Source organism: Portunus trituberculatus, chromosome 19, assembly GCF_017591435.1.
Source record: "Portunus trituberculatus isolate SZX2019 chromosome 19, ASM1759143v1, whole genome shotgun sequence".
Lineage (NCBI taxonomy): Eukaryota > Metazoa > Arthropoda > Malacostraca > Decapoda > Portunidae > Portunus > Portunus trituberculatus.
Genome location: NC_059273.1, coordinates 2,665,001 through 2,690,000, shown reverse-complemented (window position 1 = coordinate 2,690,000; position 25,000 = coordinate 2,665,001). Strand labels below are relative to the sequence as shown.

Sequence of the window (25,000 nt, the reverse complement as noted above, 5' to 3'; positions counted from 1 at the left end):
ATGACATCCCGTGTTTCGTAACTTTTGTAAAGACTTTGTAGTGTCAATTTTAGACAGCAAATATTCGTTGAAGAACTTCTGTACATATATCAAATGTTCTTCTGTGTTGTTAGGAGTGGTGCTTTGATAATACCCATAGTGTACTTCAAATATATGCATGATTAAAAAACATTGTCTATTGCTATACATTTTTTTTATTAATATCATTCTACTACTACTACTACTACTACTACTACTACTACTACTACTACTACTACTACTACTTCTACTACTACTACTACTACTACTACTACTACTACTACTACTACGTCATCACCACCACCACCACCAACAACAACACTACTAGAGATTGGTAGGTAGCCGCTGCTTTTCTTCTGAAGAACTTCTTTACGTGTACAACGCAACCTTAAGAGAGAGAGAGAGAGAGAGAGAGAGAGAGAGAGAGAGCTCACCTGGCGCCCATAACACCTGATCAGAGGAAGGGTGTCATCGAACTGCTCCATAAACTTTGTAAAGCCGACCACTAACCCCCTCTTAGCCAGGCTCCCTCTTCAGACATCCCCCCCTACCTCCTCCCCCGATCCAGCCACGCCCCAGAGGAGACACTCTTGGGGAGGAGGTGGGGGTGGCGTCACATCTAGAAAACACTCTCCCTTTCCTTTCTCTCTCTCTCTCTCTCTCTCTCTCTCTCTCTCTCTCTCTCTCTCTCTCTCCGTGGTTTTTTTTTACTCTTCGCATATACTTTTACGATCCATAGATTTTCATATTTTCTCTTCTTTTTCTTTCCTTCCTTCCATTCTTTCTTTTCAGTCTTAGTTTGCTTTCTACAGTATTCCTTTCACTATTCTTTATCTGCCACCTTCCTTTCAAACATTTTCTCTCCTCCCTTTTTTTTTTATTCATTTCACTCTTCCCCCCACACACACAGTTTTCCCGTTACCTCTCCTTTCTATCCTCTATTTACCTTCTTATACTCCTTTCTTTCCTTCTTTTCCTTTGTCTACCTCCAACACTTCCCCGTTACCTTCTTTTTTTTTTCTCTCCTTTTATATTCGTAACCTCCCTTCTTCCTCCCACACTGCCCTTCCTTTACCCCGGCCAGGTTCTCCCAAAAAGTGGTCCCAAAGGAGAGGCACGCGACCTCAGAAGAGCCTTGTAGGGTTCCACTAAACTGCCCTTACAAGACAAATCGAAGAGGGTCGTGAAGGTTAAGTATTTCTAGAGGACTTGATACTTCGATGTTTTCTTCTCCTTCGCTCCAGAGATCCCTTAGAGGAGCAAGATAGTGGTTGTGTTTAGCGTCTGTTTGGTTACGTTGGTGTGAAAGGAAGTAGTGATAGAGCTTCATACTTTCTTGAGATTTGATTATTTATTCTCTCTCTCTCTCTCTCTCTCTCTCTCTCTCTCTCTCTCTCACCCAACCATAAAGGAAATAAACTTGCTGTATTGTTAGATAAATTGACAAATATAGATAGAAATAACTCGATAAATAGATAGATAGATAGTGTGTGTATATGGAGAGAGAGAGAGAGAGAGAGAGAGAGAGAGTGTAAGGTGACTCGCTCTCTCCCGTGCCTCTTCCTCCTCCTCCTGGTCACCTTATCCCTCAGTCATAAACATTTTACGAGAAAATTCAAGTTGCTATATTTTTTTTTTTTTTTTTCATCTTGTTCCGATCATGCTGACCCCCTTTTTCATACATGTTCCTCCTCCTCGACTGACTCCACTCTGTCATACAAGGCCGAGTGCTATCTTTTACTTGTGCCCTAAAGTACCCTGAGGTTGTCCTTGAACCCTCGCAAGTCGTCTTTAAGTTCTCGTAAGTCATTCTCGAGGTTGCAGTTCATCCTTGATCCTGGGTTGTCCTTGAGGTTACTTGTCTTTGTGCCTGAGTCACCTACGAGTTACAAAATGATTACAGAGCTTACAGTATCCTCCTTCAGTTCACAAAGTCATCCTCAACCTCACTAAATCGTCCTTGATGTCTGATTGTCTTTAGATCTCGTAAGTCTTTCTTGTCCTTACTGAGTCATTGTTACAAAATTCTTATGCAGCTTAGAGTATACTCCTTCATTTCAAAGTCATCCTCAACCTCATTAAATTGTCATTGATCTCAGGTTATTTTAAGGTCTCTCAGTCTTTCTTGTGTTTACAGAATTGTCCTCAATTATTATGGAGCTTACAGTGTTCTCTTTCAGTTCAAAATGCCATCTTCGATCTTACAGAGCCATCCTCAATGTCACTAAATCGTCCTTCACTCTTACAAAACCTTCCTTCATCCCACAAAATATGTTCAAGAACTTAGTTATCCCTGAACATGCAAAATCGTCCTTGACCTTATAAATTTGCCCTGTTGCTTACAAGATTGTGTTTTGACTTCCAATAAAACCATTCTTGAACTCAGTCATTCTCAGTCTTCTTTCATCAGTCAGTGTAAGTTCTTTTTAAGTTTATGAGTCAGTTTCAGTGTTCCATCATTGTCAGAATTTCATCAGTCTATGGGTTCTGTCATTCAGTCTCAAGATTTTAGTAGTGTCAGGATTTCATCAGTTATTCCTAGGGATCTATTTGTCTCAATCTAGTTGACAAAGTCCTATTTAATGACATTCTCTCATTTTCCTTTTTTTCTTGTCCAAAGCTTACTAAGTTATAACAACATATTAAGGAGCATTTTTCACTCTGTTATTTCCTAGTAGTAAATGTATTGTTGATATCTTTTAGTTAACATGCACAAAAAAGTCTAACTTTTCTGCAACAAAGGAAAAATAACATAATACACTTAAAGAAGAAAGGTCATGAGTGTTAATAACAACAAATTTCATTCATTTATTATACAAACTCAGTGACTCACTATAAAGATTATATTTTCATCCAAGTCATCCTTTCTTACACACACAAACACACACTTATTATAAACACTACACTCAAAACACGTTGTACATCTGGGTGTGACAAATCATGGCATTCATTTCACAGTACTTGCTCACTTTGTAGTGTCTATGAAGCAGAGTTCACATGTAAGAAGCAAAGAACTGCCACAAAAAGCATACACGACCTGAAACTTCTACAGTAAGACACTTGAAAGACACTGCACATTTTGGATGTCCTCTGAATCAATGTTCTTCCCTACAGGTCTTTGATGTCCATATACTATCCAGGAATGCCCTGTGGCAAAGTTTTTTTTTCTTTTTTCATATTAATCTTGATCACCTTTAATGTTAATATAAATTATTATCTTAGCCTGCCATGGTCTCTATCATCTCAAGTGTTTCTCAGCCGTCCCATAGAACCCACTATAGGTACATGTTATATTGGTATTGATTGACTAAACAGAATCATGTCCAGCACTTTACATATAAACAAACCACATAAATGAGAACTTTCCACTTGCCAACTATTCAATATATTGCCAGTTTCATCAGTCTATTTTTATCGTTTCTTTACTATCACATTCTATCTTTACTTTCTTTTGTCTGGTTCTCATCTTTCCTTCCTTCATTGACTCCAGTGATTAATTACTGTTGAGTCATTAAGGTTCACTTCCACCTTACTTTGCATAATATTTCATCTGTTTACCTTCCTTCTTGTTATTTTCATTCATGGTGACAGTATTCTTCACCTCACTACTTCATCTCTTCTTATTACTTTTTGGTAACATTACTTTCAGCATTTCACTTATTGGCTTTGTAACTCTTTCTTTTCAGCCTCAATCTTCATTCACCTCTCACCACACCTCTCCTTCTACCTGGTCTGTATCTTGCTGATCCTCTTCACCTCTCCCCTCCTCCTCTTTGCCTCACTTTTTTTTACTGACATCTTTGATCTGGATGACGTAGCGTTGGGCCACCATGAGTGGAGGTGAGTACCCGTCAGCATAGGTTGGGTCTTCAAACAGCACCTCATATTCCTCTGTGGCCAGGGTGGGGAGACGGTTGATGACAGCCTTGTAGAAGCAGGTTGTTTGTGGATACAGAGCCATGACTGGAGGAAGACAAAAACCATGCATGTAAAAAGTCAAGGGGTTTGTATGTGTATATATAAGTTTGAGGGCTTTGTTTTAGGACTCTTCAAGGAACAGACTTCCTTGTTTGTTTCTTCTTAGGAGCGTGAGTTTATCAAATAATCACAAAAGTTAATGGAGTTAGCTATAACAGTCAGCCTTGTGCCACAAATGTTATCTTTATTACCCAAGTTTAGAGGCCACAGAGCTAAAATCTCTAATTTCAATTCTTGAACTCCTTGCACAAAATCAGTCTCTATTCATATGTAAAACCATCAATACCTGGAATAGTCCTTCAAAAAGTGTAGTCTAAGTATGAACATCTGGAAATTCATAACTAATGTAAGGAAGAAGATATACAACGAAGACATCATAATTTATATACTGTATACTAAAACACATTACATGTGCTTAATTACTTTTGAAAAATCTAATATAGAAGAAAATAAAGAAATACCATACAATTTTTGGAAAATAGGAGAACAAAAATTAGAAATTCAAATAATTAATTACAGTTACAGACCCAAACAAAACCAAAACCAAATACATCAGGAAGTGCCGATATCCAGACTACATTTCCGACAATCAATCAAACTAATAAAAATAAGTAAGAGACAAACATGAACCCACCAATTGATCCCTTGGGGTAGAGTGCCTCGGGGTTCACTTCAGGGTTGGCCCTCATCAGCGGCAGGGGGTAAACACGGCGGCGGCTCAGAGTGTGGCGCTCCTTCTGCTCCTCGTCAATGTCATCCACCTCATACTTATTGGTGGCAGGGTTGTAACTCACCACCTCCGCCAGAATCCAGTTGTCCTCCCCCTCACTGCCCCTCACCAGACATGCCACCATGTCATTCACCTGCAGGGAAGATGGAGTGAATGGCATGAATAGGATAGAAACTAGTGAAAGCATGGAGAAAGAAGAAAGAAAGGGAAACTAAGAATTATACATGGGGAAAGATAAGGAGGGAATGGCATGGATAGGATAGAAACTCGTGAAAGCAAGGAGAAAGAAAAAAATGGAAGCAAAGAATTTAACAGTAAGCCCCGGCACTTGGCGAATTAATTAGTTTGGTGAAACTACCGCCAAATGCAAATTTTGCCAAGCACGAGTTCTTTATATCATATAAATTGCCTAAAAAATGCCTCAATCAGTCTTTGGTCATTGCCAAAGTCCCTCTATTGACCCCTAAAATACCATCTTTTGAGCTGAAATAAAATCTTTGGGCTTCACATATAAGAACACATGTACGAAACAGACCAATAAACAATAAATAAAGCAAATAAGACATGATATAAAGGCTGTAACTAATCTGACTCTGGTACTTTTAACACCCTAACTATGTCACAGTTTCTGCTTCCTTTGTCTCTCATCTTAATAATTTTCTCCTTTTCACTCACACCATATGATTTATGATGCTTTCCTCATCTGTACTCCCATTTTTCCACCCATTTCCCTCGCCCACTTCATCCTTGCCACCACCAACATTGTCCTTACCCCGACCAGTACCACTTGTTGCACTGGTAGAGGCCAAGTTGGCGGTAAATTGCCAGAATTTGTTCCCACAATAGCAGAACAGAGGGTAGCACAAACAAAATGGCTGAAGGGGACTTTCACACTGCATTCTGATAGGTTTAGAGAGAGGTCTGATGTCACCAGGGAGCCGCGTGGTTTGCTGTGCAGCCGCCAAGGGACCACCAAGTTTGAATTCAAATCATCAATTGTGCACTCAGTGGTCCGTGGCCACCCTACTGCCAAAAATTAATTTTGCCAAGTTGAGATTCGCTAAGTGCGAGGGGCTTACTGTACATGGGAAAAGATAAAGAAGGAATGGCTTGGGTAGGATAGAAACTTGTGAAGGATAGATCAGGAAGAGACAAATAGAAACAATTATAAAAGGAAAAAGGGGAAAAACAGAATATGGTTGGGAAGAGAAAGAAGGAAATGTCAGAGAAAAAAGAAGAAAACAAAGAAAAAAAGTACAAAAATTAGAAGAGAAACACAAAACAGAAAATATGAGACAGATGGGAAGGAGAGAAATGTGTAGAAAGATGGAAAGAAAGAACAGCAAGAAAGATAAAGAGAGGGAAATTATTGCTAACTCATTTTATTTTTCCAGTACACATTGTTTGTTTGTGAATAATGACACAAACTTGTTGGTTGATTAATACTAAGCACATCTAGAAACATGATTTTCAACTTTGGAATAGCTTAATATGGAATTTATACTTGTAAATAATGGATTTTGAATACACACATACATACACCAGTACCCACCCACCTTTGCCACATAGTTCTGCTCAGGGGCCACAGCACCACACAGGGGCGGCGGCTTCTCTCCAAAGTTGCCGATCCAGAGAGGCAGCGTCTGGGCACAGTTAAGCAGCATCTTCATGAGGGCACCACGTCGGATGGTCTCTTTGTTGCCAGAGTTCTTTGCCTGAGTACACAGCCAATATTAGTCATCACTTCAGCCACTCCTGAGAGGCTTGCAAGTGCCATGTCTTCTATCCACTGCCATGATTACTCCATTCCTTCCAATACCTTTTTTTTTCTTTTCATGCAAGTGGGAAACTACAAAAAGCCCACTTGAAATGCAAGTTCCCTAAAAGACTGGTAAAGAATTAGCCAAAAGACAAGGACAAGTGTCTTGAAAACTCCCTCTTAAAAGGGACTAACCTTTTCATAGTTCTCTTTCTTGACTGTGTATATACATTTGAAAGTGTATAAGTATTTATATACAAACTATTATGCACTTCATTCAATACTCCACAATATTGAGAGATTACCAGGCTCATTTTGCTACCACCAGAACTTTGAAATAGTGAGGCACTCATTTAACTTAGGTAAATATTGATATACCAGTGGTAGTAAATACTGTAATTCTCACCTGAATTCTGAGATCATGCCGAATGTTGCGTATCTGGTAAACAGTGTGAAGTGCCTTCTTCATCAGCTGCACTTCCTTCTCTGTGTCGGTGATGCAACGCTCATACATCATTTTCAGCTTGTTCTGTTGGTGCATCAACAAATCCATAAGCTTGTAAACATATTCATTATTGTGCTGCTTTCTTAGACAGTATCTCTTGGTGATTTCTCTCCATGAAATACTATGCTAACATGCAGTTTCCCTAAGAGTATACATTCTTTTCCTTGATCATATTCAAAAACATTACCACTAAAAACTGTCTGGTGCAAATAACCGAGTCATGTGGAGGTGAAGCGTATACGTATATATATTTTACCTCTATTTGTACTACTCTGTATTACCACATGCAGAAAATAGCATGGAATTGGAAAGACCTCTTGAGTTCTGTCACAAAGGTCAGCCACTAGTAGAGAGGGTTAGTCTCATGGCCTCAGATATTACACCACAGTAAAAAGCACTATGTCAGGATGGTGGTGATGGTGATATCAATGATAATCATAATCTATATTTCCATGTATGTGATAACAATAATAGTACATAATAGTAATTAGATAAAAATAAAGAAAGAAAACTAAATTATGATATTTGATGTTTTACAATTCCTTGAATGTGTATCCATTTCAAGGACTGATTTTCTCCTGCTTCCCCCCACTCTCTCTCTCTCTCTCTCTCTCTCTCTCTCTCTCTCTCTCTCTCTCTCTCTCTCTCTCTCTCTCTCTCTCTCTCTCTCTCTCTCTCTCTCTCTCTCTCTCTCTCTCTCTCTCTCTCTCTCTGTCTAGGAAACTATACATAACAATATATATACACCATATCCCACACTCATTCTCCTTATAACATGAGCCAAGGCCTAAGCTGTTATTTTTGTCACTTGATCCCTTAACCAGCTCTGCTCAAAGTGTCTCCATAACACCACACAAAACAGGCGGTGGCAACCACTTGCTGGCCACTGATCATAGTCTCACTGGCACCTCACTCACCCGACTGGAGGCTGTTAGCTTTTCTTCATTGACTATTTTGTCAGAGAGCACATTAATGTTGTTCATGTGAGGGATGTTGTCGTCACGTGACTTCTGCAGCTCTCGTACGATGTCTGAGAGCACCTTCACTCTTTCCTGAATGCATGGCAATGAGAAATTAGTGCTGATAAAAGTGTATGAGTAAACAAAACTAAATGTGTGTAATATTTTCACTTGCTTTGTGTTCATCACACAAAGGACTGTTAGACAAATTTGGACATGTATGCATTTTGTTTCTTTTTAACTGTTTCATTTACGTACACATGAGAAGCATAAGAAAATGTGAACTGAGTACCTGCAGTGCTTGTGCCTCTGAGCTCATTGCCATGGCCATCTCTGTGGAGGTGGAGAGTGGGTATGGGGTGACATTGATGGGAGGAAGAGGCTCACTCCTCAACAGCTGCTCCCGCCGGAAGGAAGGTGATGAATCTCTGCCCCGCATCTTGGGAGACTTTGGGCTGTCCACACTCCTCTTGGGACTTCCTGTAGTAGTTCCAGGCAAGTCAGAGGCAGGAAGAACAAAACTGTGAACTGTGTATGTGAAGGAGTGTGAGACAGTGTAAAACTAAGATGTGTAGCAGAAAGTGATGGACAGCAATGTAACACTGGATAACAATCAAATCATATCCATACAGTGCCTCTTGTCTAAAGAATTTCAGGAACCACTAACACTGCCATTCATTATCATCAGTGACAGCTGCCTAGTGCAGGGAGTCCCTCATTCAGGTGCAGGGTTTATTCCTAACGATGTGTCCACATTTCATATCCACAAATTACAAAGTTGCTATGAAGAAATTAGGGATGTAGTTCACAGCCAAATCTATAAACACACAGTTCATCTTCTTGATATTCCTACGATGAGATGTAGCTAGGCCAAGCTACCCAACATAAACCATAAACAGTCATGTACTTCACTAATTATAACACTTCACACTTATACTTATGTCCTCAGAAGTAGCACAGGGAACAGGAAGCAGTTCAACACCCAATCTAGTGCTGGTCCATTGCAACAGCTGGGTTTCAGTGACCCGGAGGGTAAACACGAACCTCCTGTCAGCACAGTAGTTAGCCGGCATTCAGGCACTCTTCTCAGCTGAGCAGAAAGTGACACACCAGGAACTGGCCACACGCATCACCCCCTCGCTACCCCTCGTGGCTCAGTTTCGTGGCTTAGTCTCGCTTGCCTTGTGTTAATACAATAAAGGATTTATTTTTGTAGGCTAAAGTTTGATCGCTTGTTAGAAATGCTATTGAAAATTCACTACTATATTGCACTACCAAAGTTCTCATATAATTTCATTTATGAAAAATGTATATTAATAAGTTAATAATTAAAGGTATCGTCCTTAAAAATAAGAAAGTTAGAAGGGCATGATGTGCAGTGAAACTTCATCTTATATATTATGTACAACAAGTAAAATAATACAAGTAACAACTAATCTTGGAAAAACATCTCACATTTTTTTATTTCTTATTACGTTTATTTATAAATCAGCTAGCACATGATTTGCCTCATCCTAACCTCACCTCTAACATGACAAGAGAGACTTTTAAATACATAGCAAAGAGCTCACAGTGTGTGCTACAGTACAGGCAAAATATTTCAAGGTTAAACTCTAAAGTGATCTAGTTTGGATTCAATAAGGCAAGATGCTGCCTTATTGAATCCACAAGCTGTCATTTCTAAGAGTTGAATCTTCACATTCTTGGCCTTTCTGTCGCAGAATCTTGGTTTACAAGAGGTAATGAGCCAAATGATACAAAGATAATGACACAAAGATGTTTTATTTCAATTGTTAATTTAAAAAAAAATTATTGATGACAACAAAATCCAATAACACAAAAAACAATAAGTGAAATAACTTTAAGTTCCTCATTAAGAATATAAACTCAGAATGTGTAACTATTAAGATGCTAATAACTGAAGGTAATACATGTGTGGTTGTTAAATCATTAGTTACAGAGATGGAGAATGTATTCAGTCTCACAGAAAATACAAGTTGCTATACATCTTTTCAATAAATTTACTCTCTTTAAGATATAGTAATATATATAATTAGTTAAGTGAATAAGAAAGTTATGAGCTCATTATCTTGATATCATAATTTTCACTCATATTAAAACTGTTAAAAATAAGGTTATCTGAATATTTTTTAAATCATTATTGCAACCCTGCAAAAATCCCACTTCCTATGACCTCGCTCCTGACAGAAGACTCCTACTATGAACTACAGCTACAGCATTTCACATTTCACTGCACATACATGAAAATAATGTAGACTTGTTAACCATGTGACTTGTGACCAAGTCATGATAAATCCCACAGTCAGCGCCAAAAAAATGACAAAATTTTCAGTTGGTATCAGTCAACTAGTTAGGTCCATTTGCAAGAGAAAGCAGAGCACTGATTATATATGATCTAGCAACTCTAGACAGACAGCCTCAAGTACACTAACATGAATGGTTTTACCAGAAATTTTGACAATTGAAGGACAAGAGGTCTTTCAAGCATGCAAGTTAATTAAAGTTAAAAGTTAAAGTTAAGTTCGTTGGTTTTTAATTCTGGTATCCACCACAATGGGTGCTCTCCAAAACGTCAGCCAGGTGAACCCAACTTCCCACTGTGGCGCTCAACCACAATAGTAACCTCCCAGTAAACAGCTTAAACTTACGAGCCCAAGCAAGACTCAATCTGTCGACCTTAGCAATGCCAAGCCAGCGCGTTGTCACTGTATGTACTATCCAGCGGCTGTTATGCATCTTTTCATATCACTTGCCATTGGCTACTAGACTGCCCATTATTGGTGACTATATAACATCTGTGGATGCTTTCTACTGAAGAACAAGAACAATTCAAGAAACAATTAGTAATGCTAGAGTTAGAGAGAGAACTATGTATTAACAGGAATAAAAGTTCAGAAAGTAAAAATGATGCCTATCCCCAAAGTATAAAGTGAGATCATGGCTCGAAAAGAAAGTTACTCCGTGAATCCTGAATATTAGGAAAAGGAAATGAAAGAAATAAACCCCAGTATTATTGGTGATATGGCTGAATTTCATAATCCCTCAATTGGACAATGTTTTTGTCATCTTTTTTGGCGCCAGTTGTATACAAGAAACCCTTGATATAGCAAGTGCAGATTATAACAAAGCCTTTAAGTCTATTGGACAAGCTATTCAACTAACACTTCATCATTATAGATGAAAATTGATATTCAAAATCTCCTGAACAACCAGTGGATGTAAATAACTATTTTTTGTACTAAATCCATTATATAATGAACAATTTACTAAGAAGCCATTATAATGACCAAACAGAGTGAATTTTCAGACATACCAAACTGACCTTCCTAAAAAGGTTGCTATAGTGAGGTTTTACTGTATCAAGGATTTGGTGTCTTCTAATACATGTCTGACAAGGATCCAATGTTACAAATAAATAAATAATAAAAAAAATGTTCCCGACTGAAAAACAAAATTCAGAAATAACTTAATGAGAATAATAATTTAGTAACAGCTAGCCTGTACATACCCAGATTCTTGTCCTTGCCCTTCCCCATGCTCAGGCAGAGCCTGGGACGGTGCGAAGGATGCGGTGAGCGATGTTCAGTCCTGCAAGCACTGTGTACACCCAGGACACCACCACCACGCCCACCAGAATCTGAAAGACACTCCATTGTATCCAACACAAATGCAGGTGTACAGACACACACACCAATACATATCCTAACCAAGCATACATTCTGTGTAATGTAGTGTTTAGTACATTCAGCTTAAAACCATACTCATTCTTCAACTGAATTAATTTAACCAGAAGGGCCTATTTTTTTCGTTTTAGGTTGTCCTTGGTCAGCTTTTGCCCTCCTACATTAAAAAAAAGAGTTGCCGTCCTCACTCACAAAATGACTATATATTAAACTGAATAAAAATATTTGTAGGATGCCAGGCTGTGTGTTACTTGTTAGAACGTGCAAATGTATTGTAGCCACAGCAGGCATCTGTGTCCCCATCCTACGTTAGGACGAGAACTCACTCCCCATGAGTGTTTAGTTCAGTTTTAGTGATGGGTGTTAAAGATTGTCATTATTACTACTGTCATTACTTTTATTAATATTATTGTTATTATATTGTTGCTTTTACAAGTTGAAAATGTTTATAGCAGATTGGTGATAATTCTCCTTTAGAGTTATAAACACCTACTAAATGTGTTATGTGTAAGACAATACTGATTACCACTAGCCACCCAGTGGAGTTATACATCCTGACCATACAGCTAATGAAAATTTATTAATGCCTCTTATACCAATTAATTTTTAACATTTCCTGCTGTATTTTCCTGTGTGGTGTCTGTGTATCGAATGATTCAGTGGGTTATTTAAGCACACACAACCATTCTAACACTGAAAATATTCACATGTCATAAACATTTAAATACATGTTGGTAAATAACACAAAACCCGAAAGAATCCGTCAAATTTTCGGAAACCCACCCTTCGCTCTACTACCACCAGACAAACCATCCCGTACATTGTGAAATACAGGCACTGGAGGGGCATTAAGTGCATTACAGCTGATTAGATACAGTAAGGGTGTACAATCAATAAGGCGACATGTAACACCTGAACATAACTCACTGTATTGATGACAAGTGAGGAGGTCCGAAGGGCGCCCAAGTAGACCTTCATGTAGCTGCTGTGTCGCTGTGGTGCTGCCTGCCGATATGTCTCAGCCACCACTTATCTGCTCCCTGTACACCAGTAGCTCCACCACTGGCTTGTGAAGATTTTGCCTAGTCCAGAAGCTGAAATTGGGAGGAAGAGGGAGTTCCACAGCTCCTGATGGCGTCGCGGTGATGCATTGGTAGTGGTATGGCAAGTGGGCTGTGGCAACGCGTTGTTTACATGCCTCGCTGCCGCCAGATTTGAAGTGTCCCCCAGAAGCAGGCTCTCGTCATTCCTCTCTCCCCTTTTATTATTCATTTTATGCTCCTTCATTTACTATCTAACTTACTAACTAGGTTTGTGCATTGTACGCTTTCCATGGAGATAAAGTTGTGGCACTCTCTCTCTCTCTCTCTCTCTCTCTCTCTCTCTCTCTCTCTCTCTCTCTCTCTCTCTCTCTCTCTCTCTCTCTCTCTCTCTCTCTCTTCATCAGGATTGATACATTAAACTGTGGAAGGAGTAGTCCGCCATCTGAGTGACCATAATAGCTTCCTTTCAGGCAGAAGTGCAGAAGCAGTGGCTGGGAGTATGTCAGTCATCGTATCGGCTTAGAGGCTGCTTTTATGATTTTTCCGGTCCGGGACATGCAGCACGGAGTCTTGGACACTGGGTGGTTAGAGAGAAAACTGAAGAGATATCTGTTTTCATGATTATGATATTAAGAAAACCTAAATATTATCAGAAATTTTGAGATATCCGTTTCCTTCCATATTTTGCTTAGAAAAATTCATAAATTTTGTGAAGAAAATCGGGAAACTGAAGATATTTATGTTTTCCTCAATAAATCATAAAGTTATTAGAAATACCCCTCGCCGCACGCGGGAAACATCACTTTTTGAAGGCGCCTATAGCAATACTTGACTACCCACATCTTTGTGCGCCATTGCAATCTTTATACTATCAGTTCGGCAGCGTGCGGTTGTCGGAACGGCAAGACTGCCGTTCCGACCTCGTGTGAATACATCCATAAGTCAATGCAATGGTAAACCGTGCGTCAGGTGCGGCATCAGCGGAAATCGTTCGTGTGAAAGCAGCCTTATGTAAAGAAATTGAAATAATGTGGAGTGCGTGGTAGGAACGTGGCTTTGTGCAGCAGGGTTGTCCCTTTCACCGGCATAGGGATCAAATTCAGTGGGCTGTGCTGATGACACGAGTGGTGCCCGCAAAGGCTGCTCCGCTGCAGTATTCAGCTTTGGTGAGGTTTTGTGGCGCAGTGTTAAGCATCGTCGCTCCTGCCCGTTGTTGCCACGGAGTGGTCAGACACAAGCGCGTTGGCTGTTGCGATAATAGTTATTAGAGATTTTGTCATTATGGTCATCATAAATTCAATATTCTTGATAATGTCCTGTGTGCAACCAAACACTGGTTCAGTGAATCTTATATTTGATAGATGAATAGATATACTTTCAAATATGGATATTTGTGGTAAATTTGCCGTCTTTAATTAACATGTGCATCTCCGTGAACACACAATCATGATATTTCACGTATAGATTAAATTGTTCCTTTCTTTTTCCTTCCCTATTAGTTCCTTTCCTATAAACAAGCCGAACTTTCCAAGCATAGCAGTACTATCATGACCTCGTTGCATTACCCTTGATGCAACTCTACCTTCGTCACTTTAATTTTCCGCAAAACCATCTTGGCTTATTATTAGTTCCCTCCATTTAATCAGTTTTCCTTTTCATATTGTTTTCCCAATCCACACATCGCCAACGCTGCACACAGCCAGCTATGGGAGAGAAGAGCAGGATTTGACACTGTCACAATCATCCTAAAGAAAACACACGTCGCTCTCGTCACCAATCATTTTTCATTTCCTCTTTCGCTTGTGAAAGGATTGGAGAAAGAAAAACCGCTGTGAAAATACAACCATCTGTTAAACAACTTATTCTTTGTTGGTAATACGTATTTGGTTCTGATTACTCCAGCAAATAGCGAGATAAAGGTGTACTTGTGCACAGTACATATTTTAGAGGTGAATCAATGTAACTATAGTGTTATTATATGTATATGTATATTCGGAAATGTCTAGTATGGTGTTTCATAAGGTAACATAATCTATCAATTTTATCACCAGAGGGTACATCAGGCAGCATGTGGAGCCCTGTGAGCAACAAGAACGTGGTGTCTTCCTTCAGTCGAGTCATGCGCTGCGGAAGACTGCTTGCCGTCTCTCTCGGGCTCCTGCTGCTTCTTTTCTATCGGGATGCAACTTGTGAGGCCCAGAAGGAACAGCGCCATTCGGGACACGGGGATACTCTGGGTCAAGAAGATACTAGAGAAGTTAGTGATGGTGCGTCATTAAGTGCCGGTTCTCAGGACATTGATGGGCGTGGCGACAGTGCGTCCCCGGAAGAGAAGTTCAAAGGAAATGTGACCAAACGTAATGGTGCGCTTGAAAATTACTCTAGAAATATTTTTGCAATGAAAAATGAAGTAGATGAGGAGAAAACTGTCGAAGAAAAAAAGAAAACAAATATAAATTCCTTGATAAACCAAACTGCTCGCCTCACCACCATTACCACCGCCACCAACACCAGCACCACTAGCAAACACTCTCTTGCCACCACCACCACCACCACCATCACAGAATATCCCGCTGATCACCCAGCACATAACAGCTTCGTGAATCACAAGAAAGTACTCTTTTACACGCCATTCTTTAGCGGTACATGGGAGGATGAACTTAAAGTGAGAACCTCCTTGATGCACAAATGTCCCGTGACCTCCTGTCTGTTTCTGGAGGGCAGCTCCCATCCGGAGGACGCGGACGCGGTGGTATTTCACTCCTTTGACTTCGATCCCGAGCATGTACCAGCCGTGCGAAGGCCAGAGCAAGTGTACGTGTGGCTGAGTATGGAGTCTCCGAGGTGGGACGGGTTTGGTTACGGCAAGGTTCTGCAGTTTGGGCGTCCAAGGTTCTTCAACTGGACGAGTACTTATCACCGGGAGTCTGACGTGATGCAGCCCTACGGAGGATTGTTGCCGCTACATGGTAAGTACATGGATTAGATATATATTGGATGAGTAATATAAACTTTATGATTAGGTGGAATGATAAATAGATCAGACAAATGATGTTCTAGTGAAGTGGGAATGTATGAATAAAGTTTGTGATTGATAACTGTAGAGGTGAGTGAATAGATTAAAGAATGCACAGATAGGTAGCTAAAATAGAACGAATGGTTGAATAACTCGTTAGATTATTAAAAAACAAAAAGTAGAAGAGTCAAATTGATACAGTAAATGGTAGAATAATGGAAAACTGAATGAAAAGGAAGGACTACTTTATTTTAAATCTTAACTACATCTCACTCTTCTATGACTAAATTACAGATGATTTCATGAAGTTTGGAAGCTTTATATAGTGTTGAATAGCCTTTACATCCTCAGGGGAAGCTGATTACGTGCGTCCAGGGCTCCTCGACAAGTCTGGGGTCGCCTACGGGAAGTATCTGGCGGCGCTGGCTGGCGGGTACCCTCAGCAGGAGATCAAGGGGAAAGATTGGGCAGCCTTCCTGGAACGTCCTAAACTTTTGGCTTGGATGGTGTCACACTGCAGCACTTCCTCAGGTGTGTGTGTGTGTGTGTGTGTGTGTGTGTGTGTGTGTGTGTGTGTGTAATACAACAGCGAGAAGAGAGAGAGAGAGAGAGAGAGAGAGAGAGAGAGAGAGAGAGAGAGAGAGAGAGAGAGAGAGAGAGAGAGAGATTGTCACCATAAACACATTTTCTACCGACAGTAAACATCCAAACAAGCCAGAACATGACACACCTCCAATGCTTCTTTCTCAAACGCAATTGTGTGTGTTCGTGTCAACAGGTCGTGAGGTTTACGTGCTGGAGCTGCAGAAGCACATTGAGGTGGACGTGTATGGATCGTGCGGGGAACTGAAGTGTAGCATTGAAAATATTGAAGTGTGTTACACCAAGATACTCAGACCCACTTACAAATTTTATCTAGCCTTCGAAAATAACCTGTGTGAGGATTACATCACGGAGAAGGTAAGTAAAGGAGATTCGAGAGTAAAGAGAATGACATGATTTTCTTTCAAGCTTTTATTTTTATTTATTTTAAGCTTAACCCCTTCATTACTGGAAAGCATTTTTATTATGAATTTTAGGTGTGATTAAACGATTTTATTTACATAAGGAAAGGTCTATGAAGGTCAGAAAATTAATGGCCATAGTCTTCACTATTTTACAACCCACAAGTTTCTGAAGTTGTTTAAAATCGTCATATAGTGAGCAGAATAAATATGTAATCGCGTCGGGGTACTGAACGGGTTAATGACGTAAAAATCGTATTAATCTGTCATTTAAATCATAGAAACGTCCTTAGAAACCCAAGTGACTACAGCCTCTTGAAACGAAGTGGAACCATGCGTGCTTTGGGGTCCGAGGGGTCTCCAAGCGCACGGGTTCAAATCCTGTCCACAGTCCGAGTTAGGTTGGGCTTCCTCACTCAGGGCAACGGTTTCCTAGTGGGTGGGCTTTGAGATAGGAGGTACCACAAAAAGTATCCCCTTTAGCCCATAAATTCCCGTGAAAAGCCCATATGGTATAAATGAAAAATAAAAAAAGTGTGGTGGAGAAGTTTCATGATAGGCTCTTACTCTGGCGATGGTATGTCTCATGGTCACGACTCGCGCTGGGCTGGTGGCGTCAGACGTGGCTGCCGCTGCATTACGGCTTGGTCCCCGTGGTGTTTGGCGGGGCGCGATACTCCGACATCCTGCCACCGTTTTCCTACGTGGACGCAACTCACCGCACGCCCCTCCAGCTGGCTAATCATCTTTCCAGGTGTGTGTGTGTGTGTGTGTGTGTGTGTGTGTGTTTTAGGTTGTTTGCGTATAGCCCACAGATACCTTGCACAATTATTTCACTTCTCTACACTGCCAGCATCGCAAGATCGCCGGAGCTGTACGGGCGTTACCACCTGTGGAGGAAATATTGGGAGGTGCTGCCATGGCCTCCCCTGTGTGAGATTTGCCTCAAGCTGCACAGCCTAGCCAGTGAACTACACAGGAGTGGCGAGGACGTGGCGCAGCGACAAAACTATCCTGACCTTCGGGGCTGGTGGTGGGGTGCTAATAATTGCACGTCTTTGTACCCGCGACACCAGTACGAGGAGTTGGTGTCTATTGGTCTATAGTACGTCCTCGTCAGCGATGCTCCGCCATGAACGTGCACACAGGATGGGCACCAGGTGTGTCTTCGGCTCTTCGACCAGGCAGCAGACATTCGCTTCGTGTGTCTTAATTACTCTTCAGTTCTATCAAACCACCTTAAACACTCTAGCCTAGCAATAGCAATGCCCGGCAGGCTTTACGTACTCAGGCTTGTAGAAAGACAGCGAATCTCTTCACCCCGTTCCCAAGTATTTAGTTGAGGAAATGGGTGTGTCACCCTGTTCCCAAGTATTTAGTAGAGGAAATGGGTGTGTATAGCACGTAATCAGTACCTTTTACTATTCAAACTGTCTATCATTACACGTTTAGCAAGTACACGTATGGGTACCAAATATACAAGGGAAGCTGAATCAAATAATAAATTGAAGTTTATTAAGGGATTATTAATCCATATTAAGAAGTGACTACACAGTCTACAAGAGAAACTTAAACCCTGCATTAAAGTATTAAAAAACAGTGATAACTAGTAATTGTGCCTACTGTTAAGAGTGCCACTCCATCCAAAAATATGCAATGTAGCAAAAGCAATGAAGTACTTCAGTTACACTAAAATTTATGATAAATAGAATTCTAAAATTAAAACTAAAAGCCTGACTAGACTCAATACGACCTTCGACCAACACATCGAAATCCCACCGCTACTGCGTCCAGTGTATTGTCGCCGTCACAGCTCTTCAGGACAACAACGAAGCCAAAAATCCGCTTTTCTTAGTCTTAGGTGAAAGTTGAGGGCGAGGCTTCTGTGGCAGACAATTGGTGACAACCACCGTCGTGCCTTGAGCTCCCATGGCAGGTGCTGCGCTGTACGTGACTGGAGGAGCAGCTGCTTGGACAGTCACAACTTGTACAGGCGGCAGACCCTGCTGGATCACTACAGGTGGCGGATGCGGCGCCGCCATAACCACACTCTGGGCAGGAGCCATTACGGGAGCGGGACCAGTGTACGTGACAGCAGGCACTCCGTAAGGGTTTGGAGTATACATGTCGACTTTTTTGTGCGTCTGTTGGAGCGAAAATGTAACGTCTTTGTACGGCGATTTTCAATAAAAGACCTACAATTCCAGTTACCATTGTACAACCGTCATAGTTAGCTAATCAAATTCTTATATTATCTCAAACTACTTCAACTGAGAAAGATAAAAAACCAAACACGCTCTTCACCTCTACCTTGAATGTACTTACCTATCGTGGTAACTCAAAGCCGTCGGGTTCCTGCAAGGCTGGAAACCAAAGCGTTGTAGCGGTGGGAAGGAAAGGACCGTTGTGTGGAGTCGAGTTTTCTCCCTACCACATCGACACCCGTCGCTTTATTTGTCTTGGTCCGAAGCCCGACTGTTCCGCGCGAAGCTTTGCCACGTTAGTATTTGGATCTAAAGACTTATTTATCTTCCCTCCGCCCCATCTCTCTCTCTCTCTCTCTCTCTCTCTCTCTCTCTCTCTGCATAGTGTGTGTGTGTGTGTGTGTGTGTGTGTGTGTTCTCAAGGATGCTTTCAGAATTCTAGGTATAATTTAAGCAGGTTTGTGTAACGTCAATGGGAGGGACAGAGAAAAAGCACTCTTGACATGATTATTATTTTCTTAAGCTTTTGAAAGTAACACTTATAAAATTCTCAAGCGTCCAAGAATGTTAAAGAATTTCATTTTTAAAAGCTTCTCTTCTGTGTGCTGGCCAACTGTATTTCATTACATTGAGTTCTTATATTACCTTAACACAAACTCTCCCACAATTAACATAACCGGCATTACTATCAACGTAAGAGATTTGTCATTAATAAATGCTAGTAGTAATTAAACACGTGTAATATTTAGGTACTAATAACAGTAGCTTGTTTGTTCAGTCACTTATTACCTACCTGCTATATGAAAGTGAATTAAATCTCTCTCTCTCTCTCTCTCTCTCTCTCTCTCTCTCTCTCTCTCTCAAGGCTCTGGGAAGTTGATGTTGATCGTATCCTTCTGGTAAATGTTTTCCTTTGTTGCCATAACAGTAGGAGTGACAGTAATGAAAGTACCTCGAAGTTTACTGCGGAAATATTGTTATCGCCCGTCTTTGTATTGGTGTGTTGTGTGTCACCATGGCAACGCGACGAGAATTTCCCTCTGCGATTGTTGCTGTGCAGTTGTTTGACTTACCGCCGCGTTTTGCCTCAAATGTGCAATGCAAGCAGTCTTCGTGTTGAGAGAGAGAGAGAGAGAGAGAGAGAGAGAGAGAGAGAGAGAGAGAGAGAGAGAGAATGTGTGTCTGTGTTTGCCTGTGCTAAATCGCTCTTTCCCTGTCAGGTGTCAATCAGTCTTCAATGTAATTACTGTATTTACCTGTACGATAGTGCGCGGAGTGAACTGGGGAATAAAGATCTGTTCTACCACCGCCGCCACCACCACCACCACCACCACCACCACCATTACGACTTACCCAAGACAAGCCACGATAGAGAACACTAATTTTGTGGATCTAATATTTCGTGTTTGAGTGACTTCTTTTTGACATTTCATATTCACATCACGGATTATCCAGAACAATGTTAGTTAGGTTAAGGCGATTGATTGGTTGACCATATATATAGAATTAATCTTTTACGGTTTATATTGAAGGACAAATTTCACTTAGTTTGCTTTGGGTCATTTTTTATTTCTTATTTAGGTCACTTTCTTATTTAATTATATTTTTTTTATGAATTACGCCGCCCTCCCTTGTCTTATTTCTTATACATTCCTTGTTTATAAAGGATAATCTTCCTTAAGTTTGGTCATAAGGATTCATCTTAAGGATAGCACCTGGTATGTGTATCTATTAATCCACTTTGTTCATCAGCCCTGCAATCATTTACCTTGAGTGTAACACTGAAGTTGAGCCCAGCAACACGGGCAGCGGTGAGGACGGGTCTCCCACAACACCACAGAACATGAGGATTGGCCCCAACGAGTCGTTTTAAGAAATACAAGCATCAGATTTTTATAAAACTTTTATTATTTTTGCCCTATGAAAGGCTTTCAGCATCACATAAAAGCTGTCAAGCATATAAAACTTAAGAATATCCTAATGCAACGAAGTATTCACAATCTTTTACTGTCATTACGTTATTAAAAGTTAACAATGAATTAAGTTTGTAGAAACATTACGTGGTCATTAAAAGTTAACAATAATTAAGCGTCTACAGAACCACATTTTTCACTCTCCCCTGCGATTCAAAGCAACACTAATTAAAACCTAAACATAACCACACAAAATCACATGAAGCATCTATGATGACGCAGCACCACGCATGCCCACTACTGGTTCCCTGGATTGTGTCGATTGTGGTGGTGGTGGTGACCGAGGTAGTGATGGTGGTGGTAGCCGAGGAGAGGATGGTAGCTTGGAAGAGGATGATAGTGAGGCGTGTAGTCACTCCCATGCACTCTACACGAGTCTGTTGCACTCTCATCATTGAACGACTCCTCAGGGGGGGCCATGGTACTGTTCCCCTGCATCACCATACCCGGGACTTGATATGGGGCGTATGCTGGTGGCGGGGTCTGATTCGGCATCGACACAATGACTGTAGGAGCTGTGGTGTAAGGAGAGTAAGACGAAGGAACTGCGTATCCATAAGGGTAAGGTGTTGGAAACGAAGCAGCACCAGATTGTGGATAAGACGAGTGGGGTAAGTAAGATGGGGCAGGAGACGGAGCATAGGGTTGGTATGGCGAGGCTTGAGAGGGCGTATAGGGGTATGCGGAGGCTGGCGCTTGGGAATGAGGAGTATAGGTGACGGAATTTTCTACAGACGAGGGTCCTGGGGCGGAGGTTTTAGGGGGAAGGGGATCGCACGTCTTACTACCGGTGGTGGGATAGCGGCCGTGGTTGGGGGCTGTGTCAGGTGCGCTTGTTTTACTTTCTCCGTGGTTCGGCACTCTGGCAGGGGCTGTGTTTCCGTTGTGAGGGGGTGTGGAGGCTCTGCGTTGTGGGTAGGACATGTAAGGATCAACCATGCTGTATGGGGGAGGCGCTGAAGGGCTGTGAGACTTTCCAGACATAATTGCTGTTCACGTAGACGACACGAGTAGGTTGTAGCGTCATACGGCTTGTGGGAACAAAGTAGGAGACATTAGATCTGATTATAAGTGTGTGTGGGCGAGTGGGGGTGGCGAGATTTGATTGTGAGAGTGAGAGGACATCTTACAACAAACTATTAGTGGTAAGAAAATGAACCACACACGCTATAACCAAACAAAATAACTCATGACCATTTAAGTATTACAAGATATTCTAATACCATGGAATACATCTCCCGAACAATCAAACCCAAAACAACACTAAATTAACTTTTCTCATGCGACACACACCTGTTCCTGCAGAGTTGCCACCCGTCAGGCCGCTGGGACGTGCAGAATATAGTCGTTTCAGAGGCGAGGTGCAGGAAGGCAGGACAGATCAGGGCCGTCTAATAAACGCTGTCTCGTTAACTTGGTTCAGACTTCATTCCTTTTATTTGAAGCTTCACCAAGTATGTCTCTAAGTTACAAGATCTCGTTTGCCTTCCTTAAATTCTCTCTTCGAATAAAACCCTTTCCCGTATTGGTTCTCATATTAATACTTTACTTCAATAATATTTACAGTGCAAAAACTTAACCCCATGTACATTTTCCTATGTCCCTTTCCCGCCCTAAGTGTGATGGATAAACTATGAATCACCAAATCATTCTATCGATTACTCTCCTAGACACAAATCATCACGGCATTTCCCCTTTTTTTCCCATTACTCTCACTTTATAGTTTCATAGTACATTTCTGGAAGAGGTCAAAGACTAGGTCTGTGACTCCAGCTCTGAATCAAAGCTCTAATATTAGTGATCGTCGTGGTTGAGGCAGGTGTTTCTAACCATGGCTGTAGCCCCAGTTCCTTGAAGACTTTAATGTAATTTGTTAGTGTCATATGGTTCATGCTCATCTCCGCCTCTATGGTTTTTTTCTTTTTTGTCTTATAAGTCATGTGATGTCTCTATTAGACGCAGTTTGTGATATTTGTGTGTGTGTGTGTGTGTGTGTGTGTGTGTGTGTGTGTGTGTGTGTGTGTGTGTGGTAGAATCCTGCAACTCAGTCATTGTATTACTTTGATACGGAAATTTAATTTTCAAAGCCACCAAACCCACACCAAAATAAAAAACAATATTTAATTCATGAAAAAAATACTAATCTTTATTTATTGAATTTTTTTATTTCATATATACCAGATGATACAGCTTATATGTGTTGCTCATTATTTTCTTATTATTTTCTTACAGCGCGAAGTTTCGAGAAAGTGACAAGAAATCATAAAATATATGACGCCACAGGAAACTACACACACACACACACACACACACACACACACACACACACACACACACACACACACACACACACACACACACACACACACACACACACACACACACACACACACACACATATATATATATATATATATATATATATATATATATATATATATATATATATATATATATATATATATATATATATATTAACCACAGTTTGAACAGTGAATTACAGTAATAGTAACATTTAATGTCCTATTCAAACTTCTGTTCAAAGAATGTTATATGGCACAAAATGAGTAACTGCAGTGCAACATAAATAATAATCACAAAAAATATAACTTCCCTCATATAACAAAACGATGTCCCTAATGAGGCTCAATTATTTGTTGTACAACCTTCTCTTATTATAATAATGAAAAGTAACACCAATTAAAACCATAATTGACAATTAAATAAGTAAAATTAATATAAATTGGTACAACCTTTCTCCCCTCACACACACACACAAAAAAAAAACACGGTTAGCAAGGCTACAGCTGGCTTACTCATTACACATGTGGATGTGTCATGGCGAACTCAACTTCACAGTTAATGGTTATCTGCATGACACGATTGTAAGTTTCACTGTTTGTTTGATCTGCTGCAGTCTCTGACGAGACAGCCAGACGTTACCCTACGGAACGAGCTCAGAGCTCATTATTTCCGATCTTCGGATAGGTCTGAGACCAGGCACACAACACACACCGGGACAACAAGGTCACAACTCCTCGATTTACATCCCGTACCTACTCACTGCTAGGTGAACAGGGGCTACACGTCAAAGGAGACACACCCAAATATCTCCACCCGGCCGGGGAATCGAATCCCGGTCCTCTGGCTTAGGAAGCCAGCGCTCTAACCACTGAGCTACCGGGTGTGTGTGTTCATCTCTGTGTGCCCCGGGACAACCCTCGTGTACACCCAGAGCTTGCTTACCAGCGTCACCTTTCATCCACGTCCCGTGTTCTCTGCACCGTGTTCACTACATTCTTGCTTGTGATCTGTGCTGCATGCTGCAGTGTGATTGTCACACTTTGCACGGTTCGTGCTGCATGCTGACATGTGATTGCCACACTTTGCACGGTTCGTGTTGCATGCTGCAGTGTGATTGTCACACTTTGCACGGTTCGTGCTGCATGCTGCAGTGTGATTGCCACTCTTTGCACGGTTCGTGCTGCATGCTGCAGTGTGATTGCCACACTTTGCACGGTTCGTGCTGCATGCTGCAGTGTGATTGTCACACCTTGTTTGCACGGTTCGTGCTGCATGCTGCAGTGTGATTGCCACACTTTGCACGGTTCGTGCTGCATGCTGCAGTGTGATTGTCACACTTTGCACGGTTCGTGCTGCATGCTGCAGTGTGATTGTCACACTTTGTTTGCACGGTTCGTGCTGCATGCTGCAGTGTGATTGTCACACTGTTTGCACAGTTCGTGCTGCATGCTGCAGTGTGATTGTCACACTTTGTTTGCACGGTTCGTGCTGCATGCTGCAGTGTGATTGTCACACTTTGTTTGCACGGTTCGTGCTGCATGCTGCAGTGTGATTGTCACACTGTTTGCACAGTTCGTGCTGCATGCTGCAGTGTGATTGTCACACTTTGTTTGCACGGTTCGTGCTGCATGCTGCAGTGTGATTGTCACACTTTGCACAGTTCGTGCTGCATGCTGCAGTGTGATACCACACTTTTTTTGCACGGTTCGTGCTGCATGCTGCGGTGTGATTGTCACACCTTGTTTGCACAGTTCGTACTGCATGCTGCAGTGTGATGCCACACTGTTTGCACTGCTCGTGCTG

The 25,000-nt window shown here is 41.2% G+C and overlaps 4 protein-coding genes, 1 long non-coding RNA gene and 1 other non-coding gene across 7 annotated transcripts in view; 1 reads left to right on the top strand and 5 right to left on the bottom strand.

Annotated features, from left to right (window-relative positions):
- Nucleotides 1–2,813: 2,813 nt before the first annotated feature.
- LOC123506190 (SAGA-associated factor 29-like) lies at nucleotides 2,814–12,836 on the bottom strand. 2 transcript variants are annotated; one of them, XM_045258106.1, is made up of 8 exons: nucleotides 12,581–12,836; nucleotides 11,479–11,607; nucleotides 8,242–8,429; nucleotides 7,908–8,042; nucleotides 6,892–7,014; nucleotides 6,283–6,441; nucleotides 4,631–4,859; nucleotides 2,814–3,981 (listed from the first exon to the last, which is right to left on the bottom strand). In XM_045258106.1, exons 2-8 carry the CDS (start codon nucleotides 11,504–11,506, stop codon nucleotides 3,797–3,799), a joined length of 1,047 nt encoding a protein of 348 aa, XP_045114041.1. In that variant the 5' UTR covers nucleotides 11,507–11,607; nucleotides 12,581–12,836; the 3' UTR covers nucleotides 2,814–3,796. The 2 variants fall into 2 exon arrangements, with proteins under 2 accessions (XP_045114041.1, XP_045114042.1); XM_045258107.1 differs by lacking the exon at nucleotides 12,581–12,836 and adding an exon at nucleotides 8,994–9,130.
- Nucleotides 12,837–14,753: 1,917 nt separating this feature from the next.
- Nucleotides 14,754–18,470, top strand: LOC123506305 (alpha-(1,3)-fucosyltransferase C-like). Its single transcript, XM_045258271.1, has 5 exons — nucleotides 14,754–15,665; nucleotides 16,064–16,243; nucleotides 16,491–16,672; nucleotides 17,337–17,470; nucleotides 17,570–18,470. The coding sequence occupies exons 1-5, from the start codon at nucleotides 14,765–14,767 to the stop codon at nucleotides 17,820–17,822; spliced, it is 1,650 nt and encodes a 549-aa protein (XP_045114206.1). The 5' UTR covers nucleotides 14,754–14,764; the 3' UTR covers nucleotides 17,823–18,470.
- On the bottom strand, nucleotides 18,217–19,269 carry LOC123506306. Its single transcript, XR_006675399.1, has 2 exons — nucleotides 19,042–19,269; nucleotides 18,217–18,860 (listed from the first exon to the last, which is right to left on the bottom strand). It is a non-coding gene; the product is annotated as an uncharacterized LOC123506306 (long non-coding RNA).
- Nucleotides 19,270–20,807: 1,538 nt separating this feature from the next.
- On the bottom strand, nucleotides 20,808–22,318 carry LOC123506234 (DNA-directed RNA polymerase II subunit rpb1-like). The gene is made up of 2 exons (XM_045258160.1): nucleotides 22,187–22,318; nucleotides 20,808–21,924 (listed from the first exon to the last, which is right to left on the bottom strand). Exon 2 carries the CDS (start codon nucleotides 21,875–21,877, stop codon nucleotides 21,131–21,133), a length of 747 nt encoding a protein of 248 aa, XP_045114095.1. The 5' UTR covers nucleotides 21,878–21,924; nucleotides 22,187–22,318; the 3' UTR covers nucleotides 20,808–21,130.
- Nucleotides 22,319–23,038: 720 nt separating this feature from the next.
- LOC123506235 (sulfated surface glycoprotein 185-like) overlaps nucleotides 23,039–25,000 on the bottom strand; it is a 7,804-nt gene continuing 5,842 nt past the window's right edge. Inside the window, exon 4 of the mRNA XM_045258161.1 lies at nucleotides 23,039–25,000. This exon is cut by the window's right edge and continues 429 nt beyond it. The gene's annotated coding sequence lies outside the window, so the exon portion shown is untranslated.
- Trnar-ccu lies at nucleotides 24,007–24,080 on the bottom strand. The gene has a single exon. It is a non-coding gene; the product is annotated as a tRNA-Arg (tRNA).

Coding starts and splice junctions, on each gene's coding strand:
- LOC123506190 (XM_045258106.1), bottom strand. CDS start 11,506: ATGGGGAAGGGCAAGGACAAGAATCTGG. Junction 8,043..8,241: donor CAGAGGCACAAGCACTGCAG/GTACTCAGTTCA, acceptor CCATGCATTCAG/GAAAGAGTGAAGGTGCTCTC. Junction 7,015..7,907: donor AGCTAACAGCCTCCAGTCGG/GTGAGTGAGGTG, acceptor ATGCACCAACAG/AACAAGCTGAAAATGATGTA.
- LOC123506234 (XM_045258160.1), bottom strand. CDS start 21,877: ATGTCTGGAAAGTCTCACAGCCCTTCAGCGCCTCCCCCATACAGCATG.
- LOC123506305 (XM_045258271.1), top strand. CDS start 14,765: ATGTGGAGCCCTGTGAGCAACAAGAACGTGGTGTCTTCCTTCAGTCGA. Junction 16,673..17,336: donor AGGATTACATCACGGAGAAG/GTAAGTAAAGGA, acceptor TGGTGGCGTCAG/ACGTGGCTGCCGCTGCATTA. Junction 17,471..17,569: donor CTGGCTAATCATCTTTCCAG/GTGTGTGTGTGT, acceptor CTACACTGCCAG/CATCGCAAGATCGCCGGAGC.